The 22,732-nt window shown below is 53.2% G+C and overlaps 1 protein-coding gene across 3 annotated transcripts in view; it reads right to left on the reverse strand.

The window, feature by feature from the left end:
* The window catches only part of FRYL (FRY like transcription coactivator), a 100,964-nt gene that overhangs the window by 51,838 nt on the left and 26,394 nt on the right, over nt 1-22,732 (reverse strand). For 2 of the 3 annotated variants that reach the window (XM_039913803.1, XM_039913802.1), the window contains exons 5-21: nt 22,194-22,333; nt 20,695-20,791; nt 17,762-17,841; nt 17,286-17,366; nt 15,743-15,911; nt 15,196-15,288; nt 13,507-13,605; nt 11,777-11,878; nt 7,159-7,262; nt 6,791-6,899; nt 6,001-6,087; nt 4,061-4,232; nt 3,353-3,485; nt 2,632-2,739; nt 1,867-2,104; nt 1,147-1,332; nt 949-1,035 (exon numbers count right to left, since the gene is read on the reverse strand). In XM_039913803.1, the coding sequence (XP_039769737.1) occupies nt 949-1,035; nt 1,147-1,332; nt 1,867-2,104; nt 2,632-2,739; nt 3,353-3,485; nt 4,061-4,232; nt 6,001-6,087; nt 6,791-6,899; nt 7,159-7,262; nt 11,777-11,878; nt 13,507-13,605; nt 15,196-15,288; nt 15,743-15,911; nt 17,286-17,366; nt 17,762-17,841; nt 20,695-20,791; nt 22,194-22,333 (2,085 nt within the window). Of the gene's footprint in view, nt 1-948; nt 1,036-1,146; nt 1,333-1,866; nt 2,105-2,631; nt 2,740-3,352; nt 3,486-4,060; nt 4,233-6,000; nt 6,088-6,790; nt 6,900-7,158; nt 7,263-9,664; nt 9,710-11,776; nt 11,879-13,506; nt 13,606-15,195; nt 15,289-15,742; nt 15,912-17,285; nt 17,367-17,761; nt 17,842-20,694; nt 20,792-22,193; nt 22,334-22,732 lie in introns of all 3 variants that reach the window. The other variant, XM_029076425.2, reaches the window with a different exon arrangement.

Below are 22,732 nucleotides of genomic sequence, written 5' to 3' on the forward strand. Positions count from 1 at the left end.
ACTCCATATATACGACTGACTGACTGCTTCGCACGATGCTTCGTCCTCAGGAGGTGCTCGACTGACAGAGGCTTTGGTCGCCCATCAGACCTCTCGATCCGGAACAAAGACAAAACTAGCGATGGACTGACTGGCGCTTTTAGGGTCTACCAGATCTCTCCACCCAAAGGACAATAAATATTATCGACTGATCGACTGGCACTTTTCCTGCCAACCAGACCTCTCGATCCATCAGCAGTTGTCTAAAGGGTACGAGAAATATGACTGACTGAAGCTTTCCCCGTCCATTAGACTTCCACTGACCCGGTGGGGTTGTGGGGACTCATCTTGCTCTTGATGAGCAGGGAGTCTCACCCGGCAGTTTTGGAGCCAGGGACAAAACGACCTGCAGAGAGAAGGCTGTTCGGGCACACCCAGACTGCGGGCCAGAAAACAATAGGTAGGAACGTGTGCCAGCCAAGAGGTATGTCAAATAATCAATCAATTGATCAATGAAATTTATCGAGCACTAACTGTAGGCAGAACACTGGACTAAGTGCTTGGGAAAGCGCAATTCAACGGTGTTGGTAGACGTGCTCTCTGCCCACAGGGATCTTAGAGGGGGAAATGGACATTAAAATAAATTCTGGTTAAGTGCCACGGGGCTGAGGGTGGGGTGAACATCGAGTGCTCATGCATAAGTGACACGGAAGGGAGAGGAACTAGAGGACATGAGGGGTTAGCTGGGGAGGCCACTTGCAGGAGAAGCGATTTTAATAAGAACTGTAATGAGAGAAGTCACGCGTTCACGCCTGACTGGGGAAACACCAGAGGCCCCATGTTCTAATAACATCCTTCTGATGGGGTTAACTCGGTGGGGCGAGCGGACCACTGCTTGGCACACGGTAAGTGCCGAAGAGACATTATTATTATTATTATTATTATTATTATTATTATTATTATTGTTACCTGGTCGGCCCCAGTGAGGTGGATGAAGCTCTCCAGGATGGAAGGGCTCAATCTATCCATCACGTCTATGGCCAACTCGTCGTCACCCTACGGGGAAGAGAGAGATCCCGTCTCCTTACGCACTTCTGTGGTTTGAAGGGAAGGACCCAGAGTAAGTATTCCTTCCACCTCACACGCAGCAAATTTCTGGATTCTCACCTTGGAAATTTCCAAAATTGCAAACAAGGCCCGGATCTCTCGGAGGACGCTGACGGCCAGTCTCCTGGTGGCCGGCCGGCTGCTGCAGAGGATGACCAGCGCAAAGCCTTCCACCACATGGAACACATTGGAATACGGGGTCCTCTCCAGGGGCAGGGTATGGGTGGTGCCGTTGGCCACGCCGCGCTTTAAGAAGAGGAAATGAGAGGAGTTCGGTCAGTGGTTCAGTAAGTCACAGGAAGAAGGGGGGGGGGACAAGAGGATGCTACTGTGTCTGTTTCCATTCCCTCCTTCCCACTTTAACGCTTAGAAGGGGAGCCCCTCTCCTCCCTAAAAGGATGGAGACTGTCTCTAATCCCCACCTGTATATTTTCTCCCAAAGCTAGCTCTCCAAAGGGAGTCTGTCTCTCTCTATCGCTCGCTGCCTCCCCTAGCCCTGCCGGGAGCCTCGCGAGGAGCCCAGGCAACCGAGGCCGGGAGACGGCCCTGCCTCAAACACCCAGAGCACCAAGGGGAGCCAGGAGGACCTCTCAAGGGCCTTCAGAGGACTGGGCGATTCCTGGCTTAATCCCACACCCAGACAATTTTTAACCCACCGGATGCCCACGGAGACGCTGCCACTGAATTTCGGAGAAAATGCCCGTTGGCTCCCTGGGGCCATTCTAGCAACTGTCCCAGCCTAGCTACCCAGTGGCCCAGGTGGGCAACAGTGGAAGGTACCTGACAGTCTTGGTTTTTGCCGTGCGCCTGGGCTGCCTGCTTCCAATGATTGATTAACTGCACAAGCATCTTCACGGAGTTGTCCAAGAGGGTAGGGTGGACGTCGGTGACTTCACGCACGATGAAGTAGACAAAACCCGAGAAGACGTCTTCGCGCCAGTCCGGAAAGTCGAGCACGAGGGTCTGCAGCGTGTTGAAAGCCAGAGCCCGCAGCTCTTCATCCATGTGGACCGTGAGCCTGAGAGGAGGAGACAGAGAGAGCGGCCGTCAGCTTCCCTCGGCTCCCAAGGCCTTCGCACGTGACAGACGGCCTCCTCTCAGCTCCTCGGCAGGCGAGGCTGGGGGGTGGGGGGGTGGGAACGCTCCGACTTTGGGGCCACTGCCAGCCCCTAGAGGAATTTCCAGCGGAATCTCCCCGGGCCTCCGAGAGGCCCACCAAGGACTAAGTCAGAGGGCACTCGGGAGGCAGAGTGAAGAAGCTGAGAGTCTGAGGATGACACCGGTGAGACCAAATGGCCATTCTGAACTCAGACCGTGAGCTGGCCCGGGGGGTAAAGGGTAGAAAGGCCCCTGGAAAATCAAGTCTGACAGAGGACCTCTTAAAATGCAGTCTGTTCATCTGTGGGACTGCGGGATGAGATCTGTAGACTGTAAGATCCTGGAAGGCAGGGATCGTGACTGCGGCTTCTACCGCTGTAGGGGGTCACGGGTACGACTGATCGTTTGACACGTCTGAACCCGATGGGCCATTCTCCTTCTGATTACCTTGCCAGCAATTCAATGAGGTCAGTTTTGCTCATGCCATCTGGGATCAGCCTAGGGATAGCAGCTATACACGTTCTGAACAGATCGATCTTGGGTTTTCTCTCGCCCCTGCAAAAATCAATCCCGATTATTGAAGTTGCCCATGATTTATGACAAGGTACTCCACGTCCTCAAACACCCGGGCCAACCAACACAGGGAAATCACCCCAAGGGAACATCGACAGGAGACACGATATGAAAGGGAGACACCACGTTGAGTGGAAACACGCGCAGGCGCACACGCCCGCCCGCAGGTCAGCCCGCCCGCGAGCCCGCCGCAGCCGTGACTTCATTTCCCGGGTAGACACGGCCGACGGATCTGTTCATTCTAATTTGTGACTGCGCTGCAGGGTGACTCTGGGGAGGTCCTACACGCTGCAGAGACCACCAGGCTGCCCCCGAGAACCAGTGCCGCCCCTCCGTCGGTGAGAGGTTCACACACAGAGGGAAGGGAAAGGTGGGGCCCACTCATCTGTGAGACCAGTCAAACACGGCAGCACCCCTGGCAGAGTGGCTCACCCACTGACCTCCCAGCCCCCACCCTCTAGAGCTGCCAAGATTGACTGTGACCCGCTCGAACCCCGGCCAGGGACCCAGGAAGCCATCGAGGTGGCGGTCGTCCAACCTTCCCTTTGTCCCAGATGCCACTCGCTCTCCCGCCAGGCACCCATCCGCTACTCACGTGATCATGTCTTCGGGCTCTTTGTTGGACATCTGCACGCTGGTCATGCACATCGGCCTCCCGACCTCTTTGTCCAGGTGGCGGAGGATGCTGTCCAATGCCTTTCTCACTTGAGGGTAGTAGACGGACATGCCTAGGAGGGAAAATCAGAGAGTCATCGAAGGGGTCCGGGCTGGTCGTTTTCCCTTTGTCCGGGACAGCTAACACCGTGGCTCAGTTCAGAGAAATATTTTAGTCCTGAACGACGGCATGCGTGCAAATGCGATCGCGAAGGCCGGCCCACGTCCCGACTTAACCGCCTTCGGCAAACGAGCCCGGGGCAGACGGATGAACGTCCGGCCTCGCTTTCCTCAACCCCACATTAAGCCTTAGTCTCCCACCTGTAAAGGCCCCCGTCCCCGCTTCTGCCCAGGCCCGGCTCTCTGGGGAGGTGCCGTCAGGAAGGGAGCCGGCCACTGGATGCCGGCTCTGCCGCCGCGTCGTCCCCACGGGTGAGTGGCGACTTGGCGCTAACCTTCCCCATCCTGCCCCCGCGGCCGGTCCGGGCCAGGCCGATCCGGGGAGGATCCCTGAGCTCGGCCCCGCGCCCCGAGTCCCCCCGTGCTTCGCCTCGGCAGGGGAGGCAGTGGGCTCGGAAGTTGGACGTGGCGGCACGGAACGAGCCCGAGAGAGGAAACCCCGTCCCCCAGTGGCACGGGAAGCACTGACCTATGACCTTAGCCTCTTCGTCGGTCAGAGGTTTGTTGAGGAAGATTTTCTTGACCCGGAGGGTGTTTCCGGAAGGAAGCATCACTCCCGTGGTGGGCATCGGCGGCTCTCCGTCCTTCTGCTGCAGGCTGTCGGCTATCACCAGGAAGACCCTGAGGCCTATGTTCATCCTCTGCATGGGGAAACACGGACCAGGGCCAGCGTCAGCCCCCTTTCCTTGCTTGCGTCCCTTCCTCGGGGGGTGGGGGAAAGAACTCCGGAGGGTACGACGGACCTGTCTGCCCCGAAGGCGCGACGGCCGAGGGGGTGACGACCCTGGGGAAATCTCTGCCCGGACACCACCAACCAGTCCCTCTTTCCTACCCCGCTTTGGTGTTTGAATTTCTCTCCCCATATTTTTTCACTCTGCACCTGGTCCACTCCCACCTCTGGCTCTAGAAATCAAACTGAGCCTCCCGCCTGCAGTTCCTTCGGTGTCTCTCCGCCACCGAACCGGAGGCATTTTGAGGGCAGATCGTATCTCCTAACTTGACCGCACCCTCCCAAGCACTCGGTACAGTGCTCCGCACACTGCCGCTGCTCTGTCCACCCTGCCGGTGATGACGATCCTAACTATCCAAGTGCAGCAGCGATACGGGGCTTGGGTCGGGACGGAGAAGCAGCACGGCCTAGTGGGAAGAGCATGGGGCCCGGGAGTCAGAAGGACCTGGATTCTAATCCTGGCTCTGCCACTTGCCTGCTGTGTGACCCTGGGCAAGTCACTTAACTTCTCTGTGCCCGTTTCCTCATCTGTAAAATGGGGATTCAATACCTGTTCTCCCTTGTACTTAGAATGTGACACTGGTTGGGGCAGGGACTGAGCCCGACCTATCCTGCATCTACCCCAGCGGATAGTTCCGTGCTTGGCGCACAGTAAGCGTCAAACAAATGCCACTATTTATTATCATTTTTATTATCTTGAGTCCCCTGACCCCCACATAGCGGCAGTCCAGGGTGCAAATGTTCTCATGTGGGACTTTCCCTGCCACCCAAAATCTGTACTACTGTGCTTGGGAGTAAAAATTGGGTTTAAATGAAATGGCTGCAGGTGAACCGTAGCTTCTCCTTTTCGAATTCCCTTACAATACCCGGTGCACGGCTACTATTTCTGTGGAGACGTTCCTTTCTCACGCCGACCAACGGTCCCACCCAGTGAGCAGACCGTCAGAGTCCCACCTCCGGCTCGCTGGCCACAGGGCTGTGTGAAGACAACCAAGTTGCATTCGGCCCATCGGACTCCGACGTCGGCCCTCAGCCAAGAGACAGCCTAAGCGTGGCTTTGGGACATGGGGGCCGTCATATATGGGAGCGAGAAAAATGATGTCTGCCGGAGAGAACCGGCCAAACCTGACCAGTGACCTGAGGAAATGCCAGCCTCCTCAGAACAGGGAGAAGGAAAACTCCCTTGGAAAATGGGGAGACGGGAAGCCCCCTAGAAAATTCACATATGTGGCACTGAAAGTCCAAAGCGCATTTCAATTTAGCTGATGACAATGGAAACATTGACAATTCATCTCTCCCTCTCTCTCTCACACACACAAACAACTTAGGTCAATTATTTGGCAGAATTAGGATGTTCAGTGGACTTCAAAAAAGCCTATCATTAAAAAAAAATTATTTGAGGGTTATTTTCTCTCCCAGATTTAACTCTACTACTTTTTTAAAGCAATAAGTTGAGAAGTAGAAATTAGGTTGCATAAACCCTAAGACTCCACAACTTGATTTTACCCATTTAATGTGCAATTTGGTTCATTTTACTCAAAGACTTTAATTAAGACTTCGCAATTTTTAGACAAGCAACTAAGTTCCTCTCATCACAATTTCTCAAGCAACTGGACTTTTCTCTATATCCACACACTGATCATTTCAAGAGTATTTTATACACTGTGCGCTCTTTTTACCTCTGGATTAATGGTGAAGGTTTTCGTAGACTTTCCCACACTGAGGAGATCGAATATTATTTCTTTCATTGCAAAATCCAAACGTTCCTAGGAAACACATTTACAGGCTACTTCAGTTCTGAGCAACATTCTCACTAGCAAAATGTACGCGCCACCAAAATGTCGTCCTTTTTCCAGGCACGTCTTTATGAAAAGGAATCTCCAACTGCCCACATATTTTTTCTCTGGTAATTAATTATTCTGTGCCAGGGCCAAATTGCTTTGCTAGAATAAGCATGGTGAATTTGAGTAATCCCATTACAAACTATCCCTCGCCAAACTCGCGACCGTACCTATGGATATTAGGCTTTTAATTTCGCTGCCAAAATATACTGCCATCCCAGAAGAGTAATTAGAAATGGCAACTCCAATCAATCAGCGGTATTTATTGAGTGCTTACGGTTTGCAGAGCACTAGACTAGGAGCTCGGGAGGGTACAAAACAACTGAATTGGTAGACATTTTCCCCGCCCACCAGGAGCTGGCAGTCTAGAGGGGGAGACAGACATTAATGTAAATAAATAAATTACGGATATGTGTACGTACGTACTGTGGGGCTGAGGGTGGGGTGAATATCACGTGCATAGGCAACGCAGAAGGGAGAGAGGGAGTAGGGGAAAAGACGGCTTCCTCGGGGAAAGCCTCTTGGAGGAGACTGCGAATCGCACTGAGAAATCTCAGAAGGACTCGATTTTTCAGTCACTCTCGCTCGGTCCGTTGCTCGCTGGAGATTTCGCCCCGGGCAGCTTTACCTGAGCAATGAACTGAATGATCTTCACGAAGATATTGAGTGGGGTGTCACGGGGGACCACACTCCGTGAACCTTTCGGGAAAAGTGCTGATACTATACTCATAAGACGGCTACAGGGGAAAAAACAGATTTATAAACAAACGTGAGTATTTCACTGCCACAGTAATGGTAACAGAAAGACTCTTTCTCTTAAAAAATATCAAGACCAGTGTTTACACAGTACTGCTAGGGTCTTTACCAACTGCAATGTTTAATTGGTCTCTCCTCCTCTCCCTCCCTCCCCAGCCCCTCATAAACATACCCATACACACACATATTACTTTAATCCCAAGAATTGCAATTTATTCACATGCAAACAAGCCTTCTTACCTTTGAGTCACAGTGTTGCTTTCACATTTTATTCTAATGACGTAAACCCAAAGTAATCTATAAAGAGACTCCAGTGCAACGCGGGACATTTTGGGATCTTTATTCTGTAAAACAAACAGCATGCTTTAATATATTTACAGTAATTTCTTTAAAGAGTGATTTTCCTAACACGATCAGCCTTAATGATTTCCCGCTTTGGATGAAAATTTTTATTATTAATATTATTTTTTTGTTCAAGATCAAAGAGCAAAAACTAACACTCTTAGGCTCACTCTAAAAAACCGTACTGGCTGTGAAGAGTAGTTGGGGGCAAACTTTAGAGGGTTTTTGACTCCCTGCGATAGTGTTTTCAAAATAAGTTGATTTTGACGGAACTGATTGACTCAAAGGACCGTGGAGATGTCCTAAGATGGGAGAAGACCATTTTATTGGCATGGAGGAATGGCCCAGATCCAGATACGCAGAGGCTTGCCACCTCCCCAGCGGGTGAGGGTGGGGTGGGAGGGCAGCAAGTGCTCAGAAGAAACGTGGAAATCTTCCCTGAAGTGGAGGAAACTCATCACGTGACAGCCAGTGAAGTCTTCAGCCTTTTCATATTTCATTTGACTGAGTAGGAAGACCCCCTCAAAACCGCCCATTTTGATTCTGGGAGCTTTGAAGCCTTTTTTTTTTTTTTTTTTTTTACCCCTAGAAGCGCTGGACCTGAACAATGCTCGACTCTAGATCAGTTTCAAATTCTCATCACTAGACGAATGCAGGCCTATTTCTGAAACCGGGCAATGGCCTTCGTAAACTCCCCAAACAACCCACTGGAGGGTGACCCGATCCCGCCATCAGAATCAATACTATCGAATGACCCCGCAGGTCAGCGCTTCCAAACAGCGGGGGCGGAGGGGACGCCCCAAATGCTGGGGCTTCGTGCTCGGACCTGCATCCGGGTAAAGGCAGAGGTCAAATGGCTAGCCTGTCCGAAACCCAAGGAGGAGGCCTGGGGTGGGGGAAACCAGCCAGTAAGAGCCGTCCCAACCTCCCAATTCTTCTTCCCACCCTGAAGTGGCATTCTCTGGACAATGCAGGAGCCCGTAATAAGTCCTGCTGATTTCTTGCCTTTCAGGAGGGGCTGGTTCTGCAACTGCGGAGGCCTGAATTGCTGCTGCCGACCCCGGCCCGCCCAGGGCTCGTCGGGAAGACCCTCGCCTGCCCAGGGCGGCTCAGCAGGTGGCCCCGGTGGCTCATTTCACTCAATAGTATTTATTGAGCGCTTACTATGTGCAGGGCACTGTACTAAGCGCTTGGAATGAACAAGTAGGCAACAGATAGAGACAGTCCCTGCCGTTTGACGGGCTTACAGTCTAATCGGGGGGGGGGACGGACAGACAAGAACGATGGCAATAAATAGAGGCTCATGGGCCCTCAGGCACCTTCCGCGCCGCTACCCTTTGCCGGACACAGATTCGGAAACCCCGCGGGGAGGGTCTGAAGCTGATCGCTGTTCGGGGGGGAAGAGTCAAGCCTCCATCAGCCCCATTCCGCCAGGCCAGGGGTCTTTCCCAGGGAGCGGCCAGCCGGGTGGAACGGGATGGAGAGAGGTTTGCTGGCAAGTGTTCTCGGGGCATGTGACAGAACAGGTCAATGCTGAAGGCTCCAGTGGCCAGGCCTACTCCCGTCGGAATTTTACTGGGCCAGTCCCGGGGGGTCCCAGCACCAGCTCCTCCCAAAGTCAGCTCCCGGGTTCTGGGAGAAGCTATCCAACAACAGCAGCTTAGCGTCACCCAAGCCAACTTGCGGGGATTTTTCCCGCGAGCACCGGCCTCAAAAGCCAGCTGCTTTCTAAAATCTTTAACCGGGACAAGTTCCGTCTTCTATGAAGACTTCTTTACGATTTGCTCCTGGTGCGACCATGAGAAACCGGTGCTGCCTAATGAGCGTTGCTTGTATAGGTCTAAATCGGCTCACTGGCTGATTAAATGAAAGCGCCGCTTTGATGAAATCAGGCTACTGAATATCCACTTTTTCCATGCTGCATCCTTTAGAGAATGGATGCTAAATTTTCTTCCGCTCTGAGCTACGGCAATGACGCGTACATTCGCTCCCTGCCAACCGCCAGAGAGGAGTCTCTTCCTCTGCTGTCATGAAATCAGTTTCCCCCGGTGTGTCTGCACGTACAGAGTTCCGGTTTTAAGTGGACAGAAAGGACGGGAAAGGAGCGTAGCGGGAACCAGGCCCTATCGCCAAGCGGCCTCCCCTCGCCCTCGACTTCCGTGCCCAGGCCGCAAGGTCAGCCCGGCCCCCTGAGGATCTGGAGCTTTATCTGGGTGGGGGTTGGGAGGGAGGGGCCACAGAGCGGAAGGCCCGGGGCCGAGTCCCCTTCGGCCAGGGCCAGCGACGGCTCTGCAGGGACGGACGGGATAAAGAGGGTGGCGCGGGCGAGAGCCGAGACGCCACTGAGAGAGGAGCCCGAGCGAGGGCCGTGGGGCCTGGTGACCACAACGGCCCATTCACTCACCTGCAGCGTTTCTATTTGCTTTCTGATACTGTTGTTAGATGGCATCTAAATGAAGCAACGTGAGACAGCAAAACAGAACCAACATGAGATGCGGCACATGCATGTTAGATGAAAACAAGCACAAAATGAGACAGCTGCTCACTCAGGTCTCTATTAGAAGAAATTTCAGATTTCCCACGTGTGGAGAGCCAATTGAGATGCCCTTCCTATGCCCCTCGGAGGCACCCCGTGGTCTTTGAGACACGGATAGATCCACGTTTACATCCTCAGGGTTTCCAGAGCTGCCGATATGCTCGGCATGAGGGGCCCCCCCCCTCTTCACACCCGGGAGGAAACAGACTTTCTGAAATGATGGACAGAGTGGAAATCTGTGAGACGGATCGGATCGGAGAAAGAACCCGTTTCCTTTTCTGGGGCTCAGTCCCTTTCAAAGGTCAGGCTCCATGGGCCGGAAGGGCCTCGACAGGAACCACGCTCCTCGGCTGAGCTTGGCTCCGCCCGAAACAGAGCCACGTCCCTCAGACCTGCTCTAATAACTCCACGGAGGGGACCCCATCACCGGACCCAACCCCCCCATACCCAGGGAGACCCAGAAAAACAGGCTGGGGAGCGGAGAGCCAGGTGGAGAGAGTTCCCAACGAGAGATCCCGTCAACAAAGCTGCCGCTCGCCGCCGGCCCCAGCCCCGTGTCGCCATGGACTCGGTTCGGCGACCGGGCCGGCCCAGGAGTCCTCTGGTGACCGGACTCAAGGCCGAGTCGCCCCGCCAGGGCCTCCGTGTCCCAACCCACCCACCTGTAAAATTTCTGCCCAATAGAGCCTTTCTAGACGGGAAGCTGTTAACGACCAAGAAGACTAGATTCAAAAACATTCATGCTGGGTGGGGGCTAGAAGTCCTTGCCACCGGCAGATGCGAAGGGCCCGCTCATGGGAAAGGTCACTCCCCCAACAGCCGGCTATCAGGAGGGAAGGAGTCAAAGAACATCCAGCATTTTGAACGAAAGCCTCGACAGAAACGAAACAAAAAGGTCCAGGAAGACACTGCGAAAGGATTGCAAATATGTTAGGTGAAAAGCTTGACAAAAATTCCAAGCAACAGAAAAGAATGAGGCATGGCATGAAATCAAGCAATCTCCTAGAAACTCCGAGGTGAATGCTCCGGCTTTACCCTTTCTTGTCATTCCTTAAGCGGTCTCCGTTCCAAGCTCGCAGGCACAATTCGAATACGGTGAGAGAATTCGGTGCCCACCAGGAAACTCGATCATGACAGTCAACCGGTGAATTGTACGGAATTTTAAAACCATCCCTACTACAGATTACCTCTCTGTGGAAACTACCAAGATAAAGTGGCATCCTAAAATATGCTAGATAATACATCAACATAAAAGAGAAAATCCAAACCCAACCTATCCAATCGGCACGTTAAAGGGTGTTCTACCACCTAGCTCAGCTAGGTGAGGAATGAGGGCACTACCAAATCCAGAATTTGTCCAATTTGAAAGGGATTCCATTCTTTCTTTTTTTTTTTTCAAAAAAGAAAAAAAGGTATTTGTTAAGTGCATATTGGGTGCCGGACACTGTCCTAAGCACTGGGGTAGGTACAAGGTAACTCTCCTGCTCTTTCACACGGTCCCTATCAGTTCAAGTAGAAGGGAGTAGGAACGAATCCCCATTTTACCGATGAGGTAACTGAGGAAGAGGCAAATTAAGTGACTTACACAAGGCCACAGAGCACGTGAGTGGCAGAGCCGGGATTAGAACCCAGGTCCTCCGACTCCTAGGCCCGTGCTCTTTCCACTAGGCCATGCTGAAAAAGGAATGCTTAGCAGGTTTCAATGACTTAAATGTACTTCAGGAGGGCTTAGATCAGCATCCACAGGCGGATGTAGGCAGACACAGACCAGGGAGAATGTTCACCAAGCATCATCTTCAAGGACAAGCAGGCGGAAGGGCGGGGGGAAATCATTACTAGGGCCTGCCCCGCTAGAGAACAATCTCAAATGCCACTGCAAAGAGTGAGACACTGCCCTTTCCTACTGATTAATTTTGCTAATAGTCACAATACTGGGTCCACGGCAGGACTGATAGACTCTGAAATGCGAATTTCTCTTACCTTTAAATGTGACAAACAGTTCTGTAGGAAAATGTGCCAGTTGTTTAAAAAAAACTGTTTCTGACTGACACACAAAAGGCAGGTGATCAGTGGATACAAGGCCTGGGAGAGGAAGGAAAAAAGGATATCGTTTCCGCGCAGAGGAACCGGACCCCCTCGGAACATCCCGCTGGTCCGCTCGCGACATCGGCAATGCTTAAAATGTCGCCCATCTCCACTCTGAAAGACGGGCTCCCCCTCGCCCACCCCATCCGAAGGCAAGGCTGCAGTGGGCCCCGTGGCTCGGCTCGGACCAACCCCGGCGACCGGGGACTGCACACACCCAGAGGGGCCAGAGGCAAGCCCGGGTCGGAATGCTGGGCCGGGCGGTTGGCTTTGTGTCCAAAGGGTCAGCCATGTGCTGCCCCCTCCCTCGGACCCGGAACAACTAACCTGAAAACTAATCTGAGATCACCTGGGGCCATTCGGGACCGCAGATGGCCCTCCCTGGATTTGCTGAATATAATGACCCTGTTGGTACACATTTTTAGGTCTGTCTCTCTCTCAGTGGTTTAAGTTTCCATTGACTTCCCCAAGCACTCAGTACAGTGAGTACTCAATCAATTTACTGAACGGTTACCGTGTGGCAGAGCACAGTACTAAGGAAGCCCGATAAATACCATCACTTCTATCTCTGCTCCCCCTGCAAGTCTGCCCCGGGGCCAGCCCCAAAGAGGCCTTCGGGAGAGCCCTAGAACAGCAAATCCTTCTTCGCCATCGGATTCCCTAGTAATCAATCGATGGCATTCCCCGAGTGCCACAACACTGGGCAGTCGGGAGAGGCAAAAGCAAAATCAGAAGCAAAATCCCTGCCTCCTTCCCGCAAGGAGAACTGAGTGGAGAATTCTCTGACAAATACCGGCAATAGAGACAGGGCCGAAGTGATGGGTCAAACTACAGACAAACTTTTGTCTTCCAAGAAGAAAAGGTTCATGAGGGTTTTAGGGAAATTTCACTAACACCATTAGCACTCTCCCACGGTCAACTTCATTCATCACGCTAATCGGGGGCAGTAAAAGCCTGAATGGAAATACCCATTTTAACCGCATTTTGGCCAAGAGGCTCAACCTCCTCTCCCACCCAAAATCCACCCATTTTGACCTCCTCTCCCTGTCCCCCACAGGCCTTCTTGGGTCCGAGCCGACGGCTGTGAAACCAGGACTGGAGAGAGGAAAGGACGGGAGGAGGGAGGAGGAGCAGAGCCCATTCACCCGAAACCCAGATGATCTGCCCCCATGTGATCAGCGGTCAGCTGGACTGTTGTGGGGGCAGGGAGAGAAGGGCCAAAATGTGTTTTTCAAAATCAAATTCCAGTTTGGTTGAAAATTCTCACCAAGCCAACAATCTACCAGATCTGCAGGAGAACCATCAGGCGCTGGACCAAGGTACAACAGGCTTGTTAATTTGAAGGGGGGGGGGGGGGGGGATGAAGAGGAAAGGCTTTGGTTTTCATTAAATCCAAACACATGACCATAATTTAATGGATTTATGGACTCATTTCACCGAGGTGGACTAACTCCCATTCAGGGGGAGAAATGCTGACCCAGGCCGTACAAGCCAGGTCCATAGAGCACTCGGGTCCTCTCCCTGGCCCTTGATATCGGAGAATTTCTCTCCACTCCCCCCGGCAGGTTAGTTCGTCCCGAACACAGTCAACACGACCAGGAGGCTTGCAAATGCTTCTTAAATACCAGTGAGTGCTTTTTCCTAGAGCTCAGGTCAAACGTCGTCTGATAGAGCATCTCCACGAAGTTCTTCAAACACGGCACGTTCACTTCATTTTTAACGGCCTGTGGAGAGAAGACGGGAGGGGGTCGCAAGCAGCCCCGAGACACCGATTCAAAATACGAACGCTCAAATGCCCCACGGCAAGAGGCATCTCTGGTGCCGAGAGCAAGAGTTTGCTACAGTCTCGGAAATGCACCTCGGGGCCCCTGAAACCAATGCCTGTCGTGACATCTTAAAACAGCCTTCCGTGTCTCCAAGGTGGCCAGGATCCTCCACTTCTCAAAACGCCCTCTGGAACTTTCTCTGGTCCCCACGGACTGTAAACCGTCAGGGTCCAGAACCAACGTACGTTTCTTGTTTCTCCTCTGGATTCCTTGCTCACGGCCAACGCTGATACATCACCCTCTGCTCTCTTGACAACTTTGATATGTCCTCGCTTTCCCTAGACAAACAGGCACCATATTTTGTGCTAAGGGACACCTGTAAAATGGACCTTCTTTCTGCTCTGGTTCTATCTGGACTCTGCGCCTGCAAAATCATGTTTTGAACGTTTCTGCGTGCCACTCCAGTGAGACCACTGATAAATGTTACAGGTGCTTCCCTCCTCTACCTGGAGATGAGCTGCTCGCTGGGGGAGGCACAGTGACAGAAAGGCTTGTTTGCAGACAGGACAATTCCACCGGGAATGGCCCCTGGGGCCACGTTCTGGGCCGGAGCAGCCCTCTTGCCACGGCCCCCAGACTCGGTGGCTGGCTGGGACCAGCCCAGGGCGATGGCAGCCCCTTCAAGGGTTCGGAGAGCCTGCCCAGCAGAAGCCAGGAGGGCAAGCAAGGGCACAGAGTCCCTGGTGCTCGGGAGGGCCGGCGATCCAACACCATTAGGTGAACTGGACGAATTAGGGGCCGGCACCGGAAGTGGCCCTGAACCTCGCAAAGCTACTAGGTCCCTGGCCCTCGGCTTGTTCTCCAGGCCGGGTTCATTCACCCGGGAACTCCTCAGAGGCCACAGTGGATAAAGATCAGGCTGCTCTTTTCGGCAGCCTCCTGCCTCCAATTCCCTGACCCCCAGAATTAATCTCCTCAATCACCACAGGGTAATAAATGTGTTTTTGTGTGTACATGCACGTGTGCTCGGGTGCTTACAGGGGAGCGAGGAAGGGCAGGTCATCCTAAGAGGATCCCCCTCCAAAAGTGGCAGGCTCTCAGCCCACACATTCCTGGCCCTCCCCATCAATGACAGGTCAGGTGGCTCCTCCTCTGCCTAGGATTCAGAATCCACCGTTAGATCGGGATGGATTCAGCGCTGACCCTGTGCTAAGCCCAGAGCTCAGCCCCGAGGACGGGTCATAGTATAATCGGAGGGAACATGCTCCCCGAGCTCCATGGGCTCCTGGGCCCAGACCAACCCTCTGCCTCTCCCCCGATTAGACTGCGAGCCCGACACTGGGCAGGGATGGTCTCTATCTGTTGCCGAAATGTACATTCCAAGCTCTTAGTCCAGTGCTCTGCACATAGTAAGCGCTCAATAAATACTAATGAATGAATGAATTGAGGTCCGTCCTCTACGGAACAACCACTGGGAGCTTCGAGGCAAACTCTAGAAAGGAAACGACTCCCAAACCCGACCGCGAAAGACCCCGAAAGAGTACTTACAGCGGCCACAGGAATCAGAATCTCCACAAACAGGCCGGCAAGCGCGTGTTTGATGTCTTTATCTTTCACCTCTAGAAAGTATTGCGCGCATTCCTGAAAGGCAAACACACAAGGGATTTATGCCGAAATGACGAGTTGGCAGTTGGAAGGTGACCGACTGTTAAGCAGAAGTCGGGGGTGATAATATCATTTATTAAGTGCTTACTTTGTGCAGAGCACCGTGTTAAGTGCCGGGAAAGAGGACACATGTGGGAATTAAACTCGGACCCCGTCCCTCGAAGGGCTCACGATCTATGAATGTAGGTGGGGGAGAAGACTGGAGATAGACACATCGGGAGCAAGATGAGTGTGTCGGTTGAGCGCTCACTTTCCCGACCCCTTTCAAGACTGTTCCAGCGGCATCTGCGGCTCGGCCCGGGACCAGGGCATCACCAGAGAGACGTGCCCCGCGGATGCTCCCGTCATCCCCTCCTGAAGCTTTCGAGGAAAAAGCTGAGGGCGGGAGCCGGCTTCCGGAAGGGGGCTGACGGGGGTACGGCCCGTTTACCTGCATGAACTGGAATGACGCTTCGAAGTCTTCCACGGGATACATCTTGACCCGGAAAAACTTCATCCCCATAATTAAGCTAATGACGCTCTGGACCACGTGAGGGCTCTGCTCCTTCTGGCGCAGCTCCTTGAGTTCGGTCACAAACTTCTTCCTGACGGCCTGAAACCTACCCCGGCCAAAACACCCAGAACAATGCTCGCTCAGAGACCCGGACACAGGTGCGTGACACCTGCGCCGGGGCGGGGCTGCCCCGTGAACTCTCCTGCCCTTTCACACGGGTGAGGACCGGGTTCGATTTCTAACCCCAAGAGTTCAGAGGCTCTCGGGGCCACGGTGCCCGGTTAATTAGGATTTCCGGATCCAGGTTTTCTACCTAAAGAGTAGTGGGGTAGATTAAGAGTTTCCTTCTGATGTACCACTTAGCGTTCTACAAAATTGAGCCCAATAAATACTTAACACTTAGCATGACCCACCGAAGAAACTCTAAAACAGTCAGTTCTGCCACAACACACGACTGCGCTCCACGTTTTGGAGAGGAGGCTGCTGGGGAATTTGGGAACGCCGGGCCGACGACACGCATCTGGCCGCGGCCCGCTGCGGGGTCGGAAGAGACGGCTGTGCGCGTGCGTGCGTGCGGTGCTGGTCAAGGTGCAGACGGTAACACAAGCGTTCTTTAATAATAATAATAATAATGTTGGTATTTGTTAAGCGCTTACTATGTGCCGAGCACTGTTCTAAGCGCTGGGGTAGACACAGGGGAATCAGGATGTCCCACGTGAGGCTCACAGTCTTAATCCCCATTTTCCAGATGAGGTAACTGAGGCACAGAGAAGTTAAGTGACTTGCCCACGGTCCTTCGAGGGGGTAGCAGGATTTTTCAAAAGATAATCTGCGGTAGGGTGGAGAGTTTCTAAAATGATGACGAATGCAGAGACCCCCTCGCCCTTCTGAACGGCCATCAGAATGGCACCCAAAAAGGAACACGGGAGAGAAGAGGCCTGATGAAGCCTGTCTGTGACCTCTAAAGGCTCCGAAAAACTGCCTGAAAGACCCGGTGAGACAGTGATGACGAGCAGGTCCAATTAATCAAATTGGGGGTGGAAAAAAAATGCTAGATCTGACTAGTGAGAACCAAATCACAGAGGGCTTGGCTAAGCCAGGGACGCACAAAGCCCAGTTCGTTGGTTCGTCCCAACTTTCTTCCCCCAACGATCGGAACTGGAGTCACCCCGCCCCCGCCCAAACACCAAATTTTTAACGGGGGGGGCCCGTCGGGGCCGCTCAGCAACGGGGCTTTGGATGATGGACTTCCCGGGGAACACTCAAATTGACTTCGGATTTCAGAGCGAGAGGCAGATCATGCCGCTCCAGTCGCCTGACCGGACATCGGATGGGCTACCTGGGGCCGGGGACCCTAACGCCCTCGAGCCAAAGAGCTGGCGGGTTCCTGCAGTCCGAGTCAGACCCTCGGGGAACCACAGACTGCAGACCAGGGCAACGAGAGGGACGGCCGCAAACGACCTCATGAAAACTCGCTTACTTGGACTGAGCAAGAACGCCTATCACTTCTGCGTATAAATCGGCGATAATGTGCACGTTCCCAGTGTTGGTTCCTGAATACCTAGCGGAACAAAACATGAGAGAGAGGGGAGTCGTCAGGCTGAGAACCTCAAGGCCCCACTGGAGGGGCGAGTTCTGCAGTTGTGACTTCAATTAAGCCCTGTCACCGACTCTAAATACGAGTGTGTCGGTCAAGCACTCAACCTACTCCGACCTGTAGACGAGCAGCCTGCTGTCCAGGTTTTTAGCTCCTTCTCCCCCCGGCAACAACACTTTCACACGTACGTGACACCTCTCGCCTACGGGTGCTGACCGCACTCGCCCCACCCCCCAACTCGAGGAAAGGCCTGGAGTTCCTGGAACCCATAGGCTCCCCACTCGGGTTTGAATCGTCGTCGTCAACCTGACCCCAGATGAACTGACGGGGCTGCAACCAGGACAGAAGATCTGACTTACCCTTCCTTGTGTTTAAAGTGCTTAAAAGCTAAGTTTAGAACTTCATGTACTAGGGGATCTGGCACTGGATGCACAGGAATCTGGAACACAAACATTTCACTTGAGACACAGAAATCCCAACGAGACTGCATGATAATAACAAGCGATAACGATTATGAGAACGATGGCATTTGCTAAGCACTCTCTATGTACCCAACACCGTCCTAAGCACCGGGGTAAAGATAATTGGATCAGACATGGTCACTGTCCCTCAGTGGGCTCACAGCCTACGTAGGAGGGGAAGAAAGGTATTAGATCCCCATTTCACAGATGAGGAAACTGAGGCTCCGAGAAGAAGCGACTGGAAGGTCATTCAACAGACCAGTGACAGAGCCACGATTAATACCCAGGTCCTCTGACTTCCAGGCCTGCGCTCTTTCCACTAGGCTGCACTGCTTTTCCCCGGGGGCGGGGGACATCGAGTCAGAAACTTGCCCCACTGGTCCCCTGGGGAAGCTCGCTATTGGGTGACCAATTTGCTGATGTGATTTGAGTCCTCGTTTGGAACCCATGATAGGCGGTGAGCTCTTCCTCCTTCAAAGAGAACTCGTTCATTTGACACATCTCAAACCGAATCTTGAAGCCCCAAACTGAAAAACCCGGACTATCCGAGAGGCCCCATCAGGAGCTGTGTGACTGTGGGCAAGTCACTTTACTTCTCTGTGCCTCAGTTACCTCATCTGTAAAATGAGGATTAACTGTGAGCCTCACGTGGGACACCCTGATTGCCCTGTATCTCCCCCAGCGCTCAGAACAGTGCTCTGCACATAGTAAGCGCTTAACAAATACCAACATTATTGAGTATCAGACGCTCCACCCGGGCTCGAGCCAGAGCAAAAGGCTACCATGACGTTGCTGAGTCAGGCCCCGTGGCTGCCCGGGGGGGGGGGGGGGGAATCCAAGGAACTGAACAGACTGAAAACAATGGGATTCCACTTGGTGACTTTGTATCGGGGCATCTCATGCAAGATGGGGCCCCCATTTCTGAATGCTCCCGAAGAAAACAATCTGGATTCCAAAGGCTAGGATGCGGCTAATCCTAACACACCTTGCAGCCCCTCTCCTTTTGGACGCCAGTTTAGGGACAGGGATCACCGGAATTACATGGGCCCAGACCCTCCCGCTGCAGGAGGCGGGGAGGGGACACCTCCTCAGATGCTCCCTCACCCACAGGGACGGTACTCTACAAGAGACTTAACACCAGGCACTGCCCCTGAAATTCAGTGGCGATACTGTGGGTGTATCTAAAGGTGATTCAGGCAATTCACAAAATAGTACCGTTTGCTGAGCTAACCATTATTGGTCATTTGGGAAAACTGGATTACACACAATTCCATCTGTTCTTTCTCTTGGATTCCCAACGCCTATATCTGGATGAGGAATTTTTCGGGATTTAAGAACGTGAGTTTAATACATTTCCAGGGGTGACCTTCCTTTACATCTGTACCTCTGAAGGTCCTCTTCAAATAGCTATCCCAGAGAAACCCCGGTAAATTAGGAGATTAGCCAGAGCGGCATCTCAGGGCCCTGTTCCCGTCCTGCCTTGCTTTACCAGGAGGAAGACAGAGCGACGGTAGAGTGCTGCCTCCCCAAAACCTAAACTGAGGGACGCCTGAGGTGGCTATGACTGTCAGATTCTAGGTGTCGAGGAGCTCTAAGCCCTGTTTGTTTTCATCTTTTTATTTGCTTTTGTTTCTGTGTTTTTATCGTTTCATTTCTCCTCTCGGGTCAGTTATCTGACCCCCTCTCCCCACTCTATTCTTTGATCGTGAGCCCCCTGAAGGCCAGGGACAGTGTCCAATTCTCACCCATTTATACTTGCCTGGCACTCAGTAGAGAAGCACTTAGTAAATGCCATTACTGACACCAAAAATCTTGCCGAAAGAAAACCGTCTGTGACCGTGATGCCCTTCACTGAGTGCCTTCATAGGCCACTTTTTTTCCTTGTGAGAAAACCAAAACCTCTCGAGAAACAGGCCTGAAACCCGGAATGACATCTCCCCACCAGAAAACAGGCCTGCTCCTCTGAGGGAGACCACCACTGACTGCGCTTTGCGCATGTGACCGGGCAGCAAGGGGACCCCGGTACCTCCCCAGCCCTTTGCAGGTTTTACCTGCTGCCCTGAGGGAAAGGTGGTGGGGTCAGGTATCGATGGGTCCTTGTTTTTAATTCAAACTCACGCGGGTCCCCGGCCTGGCTGCTCTCAGGCTGGACTCGGTTCTCTTACGCCTTAGGTCTGTGGGCTTGCTGAACCATCCAGCAGGGGTGGAGGGTCCATTTAGGGGAAACCTCCACCTCAGTCCCGCTGCTAGTGGGCAGACCCGGGCAGCCAATCCGATAGGCGGGGCGGAGGGAGGCCGACATATCGGTTACCTCACCCTGCACGTCCACCCTCAGGCCATTCTCACCTGCCCGAACGCAGGGCTCCCACTACCGACGACGCAGCAGCCGTCCCCAGGTCAGTCCCTTCCCCTCCACGTGGGAAGAGCGTCTGCACATCCGGACCAGCATTATTCGGATTATGTCTGGAATGCAGGGCATGGGCCGGGGGTGTCGGGGAAATCTGAGCCCGCAGAAAGGTAGTGGGGAGAGATGGGGAGGAGCAACCACCTTGGCAGAGGAGTGCCAGACAGCATATATCACGGGACCCCTCTCCTCTACTGCATCTAAACGATTTCAACTCTAGACGGGGATAATGGGGAGCAAAAAGCGGTACTCTACGCCCAGGGGCTGGCTTTTCAATTTATCCCGGCTCCGGTTGCCGGGGGGACAGGACACTGCAACATGCACGCAAAGTAGCCTACCTAGGCCCCTGAAACGCATAAATATTTTAGGGAACATTTAAGAAGCAAAGGAGAATAAATTCCCGAACTGTAAAGGCCAAGGCGCTTACCTGTTTTAGTACTTCTACTAAGACTAAACAAAAAATGAAATCTACAGCTAAGTCCCTCCTTTCAAGTAGATAGTCTCTCTCCCGCTGCTGCTCATCCCTAAAACAAGAATCCAGAATTAGCACCACAGAGAAGTGAATACGAGATCGTGTGAATACAGTTGGGCTACGGTTATTAAACAGGAAACCTCTAAGAAGGGGCTGTAGGAACCGCTGGGTGGCAGGCTGAGGGGTGGAGAGGGGATTGTAGGGCAGAGGGAAGACATCGGGGAATTTCTGTGGGAATCCCAGGACTGCTTAATCTGGTCTGGGAAGGGGCTGCCCGGAGGAGTTCGCCCCGAGGTTTCGGGTAGCTGACATGAGGGTCACAGTAAAATGGCACTAATCTGGACTAATAATAATAATATTGGTATTTGTTAAGCGCTTACTATGTGCAGAGCACTGTTTTAAGCGCTGGGGTAGATAAAGGGTCATCAGGTTGTCCCACGTGAGGCTCACAGTTTATCCCCATTTTACAGATGAGGGAACTGAGGCACAGAGAAGTTAAGTGACTTGCCCACAGCCGACAAGTGGCAGAGCCGGGATTCGAACCCATGATCTCTGACTCCCAAGCCCAGGCTCTTTCCATCGAGCCACGCTGCTTCTAAGGCAAGGCGAAACCCAGTCCAAATATGCGAACGGTCTGAATTGTCAACGGAAGTTGAAAACGGCAGTCTGACGACCTCACGGAACAGCAGGCGGTGGTGGGCAGGGGTGGGGGTGAGGGGAGGATCGCCTGCCGGGGGCGCTGCTTTGAGCTATACCTTCCCGACGTGGCCACTGGTCTAATCCTCTGCCCGCTGCCTGACCCTTGGGATCTGACTTTAGCAGAGCTGGGCCGGCAGAAACCAAGTACTCTGCCTGTCTCTCCTGAGTCCCCCGTTGCTCCTGCACACTCTTCGACACCGGTTAACCGTGGCTTTGATCGCCAGCGTAGATCAAAAGCTTCCCATTTTTCCATAAAACCTGCCCTCTTTTGGCAGGAGCGAGGGTACAGGGAGGAAGCGAGAAGCAAGGGCCACGAACGAGTGATCACAAACTTCAGGTCAGTGCGGTCTGAAATCGGGAGATTTGGCGAGGCTCAGTTCTGCTCGGGACTCCTCAGAGCTGGTGGTCATGGACCCGCCAGGTGAGGTCTGGATGGGGGCCAGTGGAGGGGAGGCGGAGGGCCCGACCCACGTTGGTTGGCGTCGAGGCCGTAGAGGCACGCGCTGCTCTCAGCCGGGCCATGCAACTTGCCGAGAGCCAACTATCATGGCCTCCCCTGGAGAGCCGGGGCTCAGACGGTTCCCCCAAGGAGTCGTTCTGGGCACCTGGAGTGGTCCTCCTTCTTTGGAGAGCAGCGGTTCTCTGTCCCCTCCAGCCAACGGGTGGGGGACCCCGAAGCCCACCTCCATGTTTGTGGTGACGCCTACGACTTCCATGAGCGCACACAAGCACACGCACACACTCCGGCCGCTTACCCCTTGGATTTGGTGCTAGACCGAGGCCTGTACTCGTACGATTCATCTTCTGCTCCGTTCTGGCGTCTGTACCAGTCAAACAAGGTGCGTAGTAAGGAGGGGAGACAGTGCTCTGCTACTGAGCTCATAGAGCTTATCAACTGCCAAGAGAGATTTCGGAGAGTTGATTCTCTGGAAAACAGTAACTCACACTATCTGGCCCTTGTGGGCTAGGATACAACAGCGGTCTGGATTTGCATTCACTTAAAAAGCCCACCTGCAAAAGAGTCCCGTTCAAAGGAGCTCCTCTAGAATGAAAGCTCACTGTGGGCAGGGAACTTGTCTACCAACTCTGTTACACTGTACTCTTCCAAGTGCTTAGTACGGTGCTCTGCACACGCTAAGTGTTCAAAAAATACCACCCTGGAAGGTGGCTGACAGATGTATTTTGACGGGAGAGCCCTGGCTCCCTTGCACTCAGAAGGGGCATTGGCAATTATTATTATGGTATTTGTTAAGCGTCTTACTATGTGCCAAGCCCTGTACTAGGCACTGGGAGG

The sequence above is a fragment of the Ornithorhynchus anatinus genome, chromosome 12 (genome assembly GCF_004115215.2).
Source record: "Ornithorhynchus anatinus isolate Pmale09 chromosome 12, mOrnAna1.pri.v4, whole genome shotgun sequence".
Classification (NCBI taxonomy): domain Eukaryota; kingdom Metazoa; phylum Chordata; class Mammalia; order Monotremata; family Ornithorhynchidae; genus Ornithorhynchus; species Ornithorhynchus anatinus.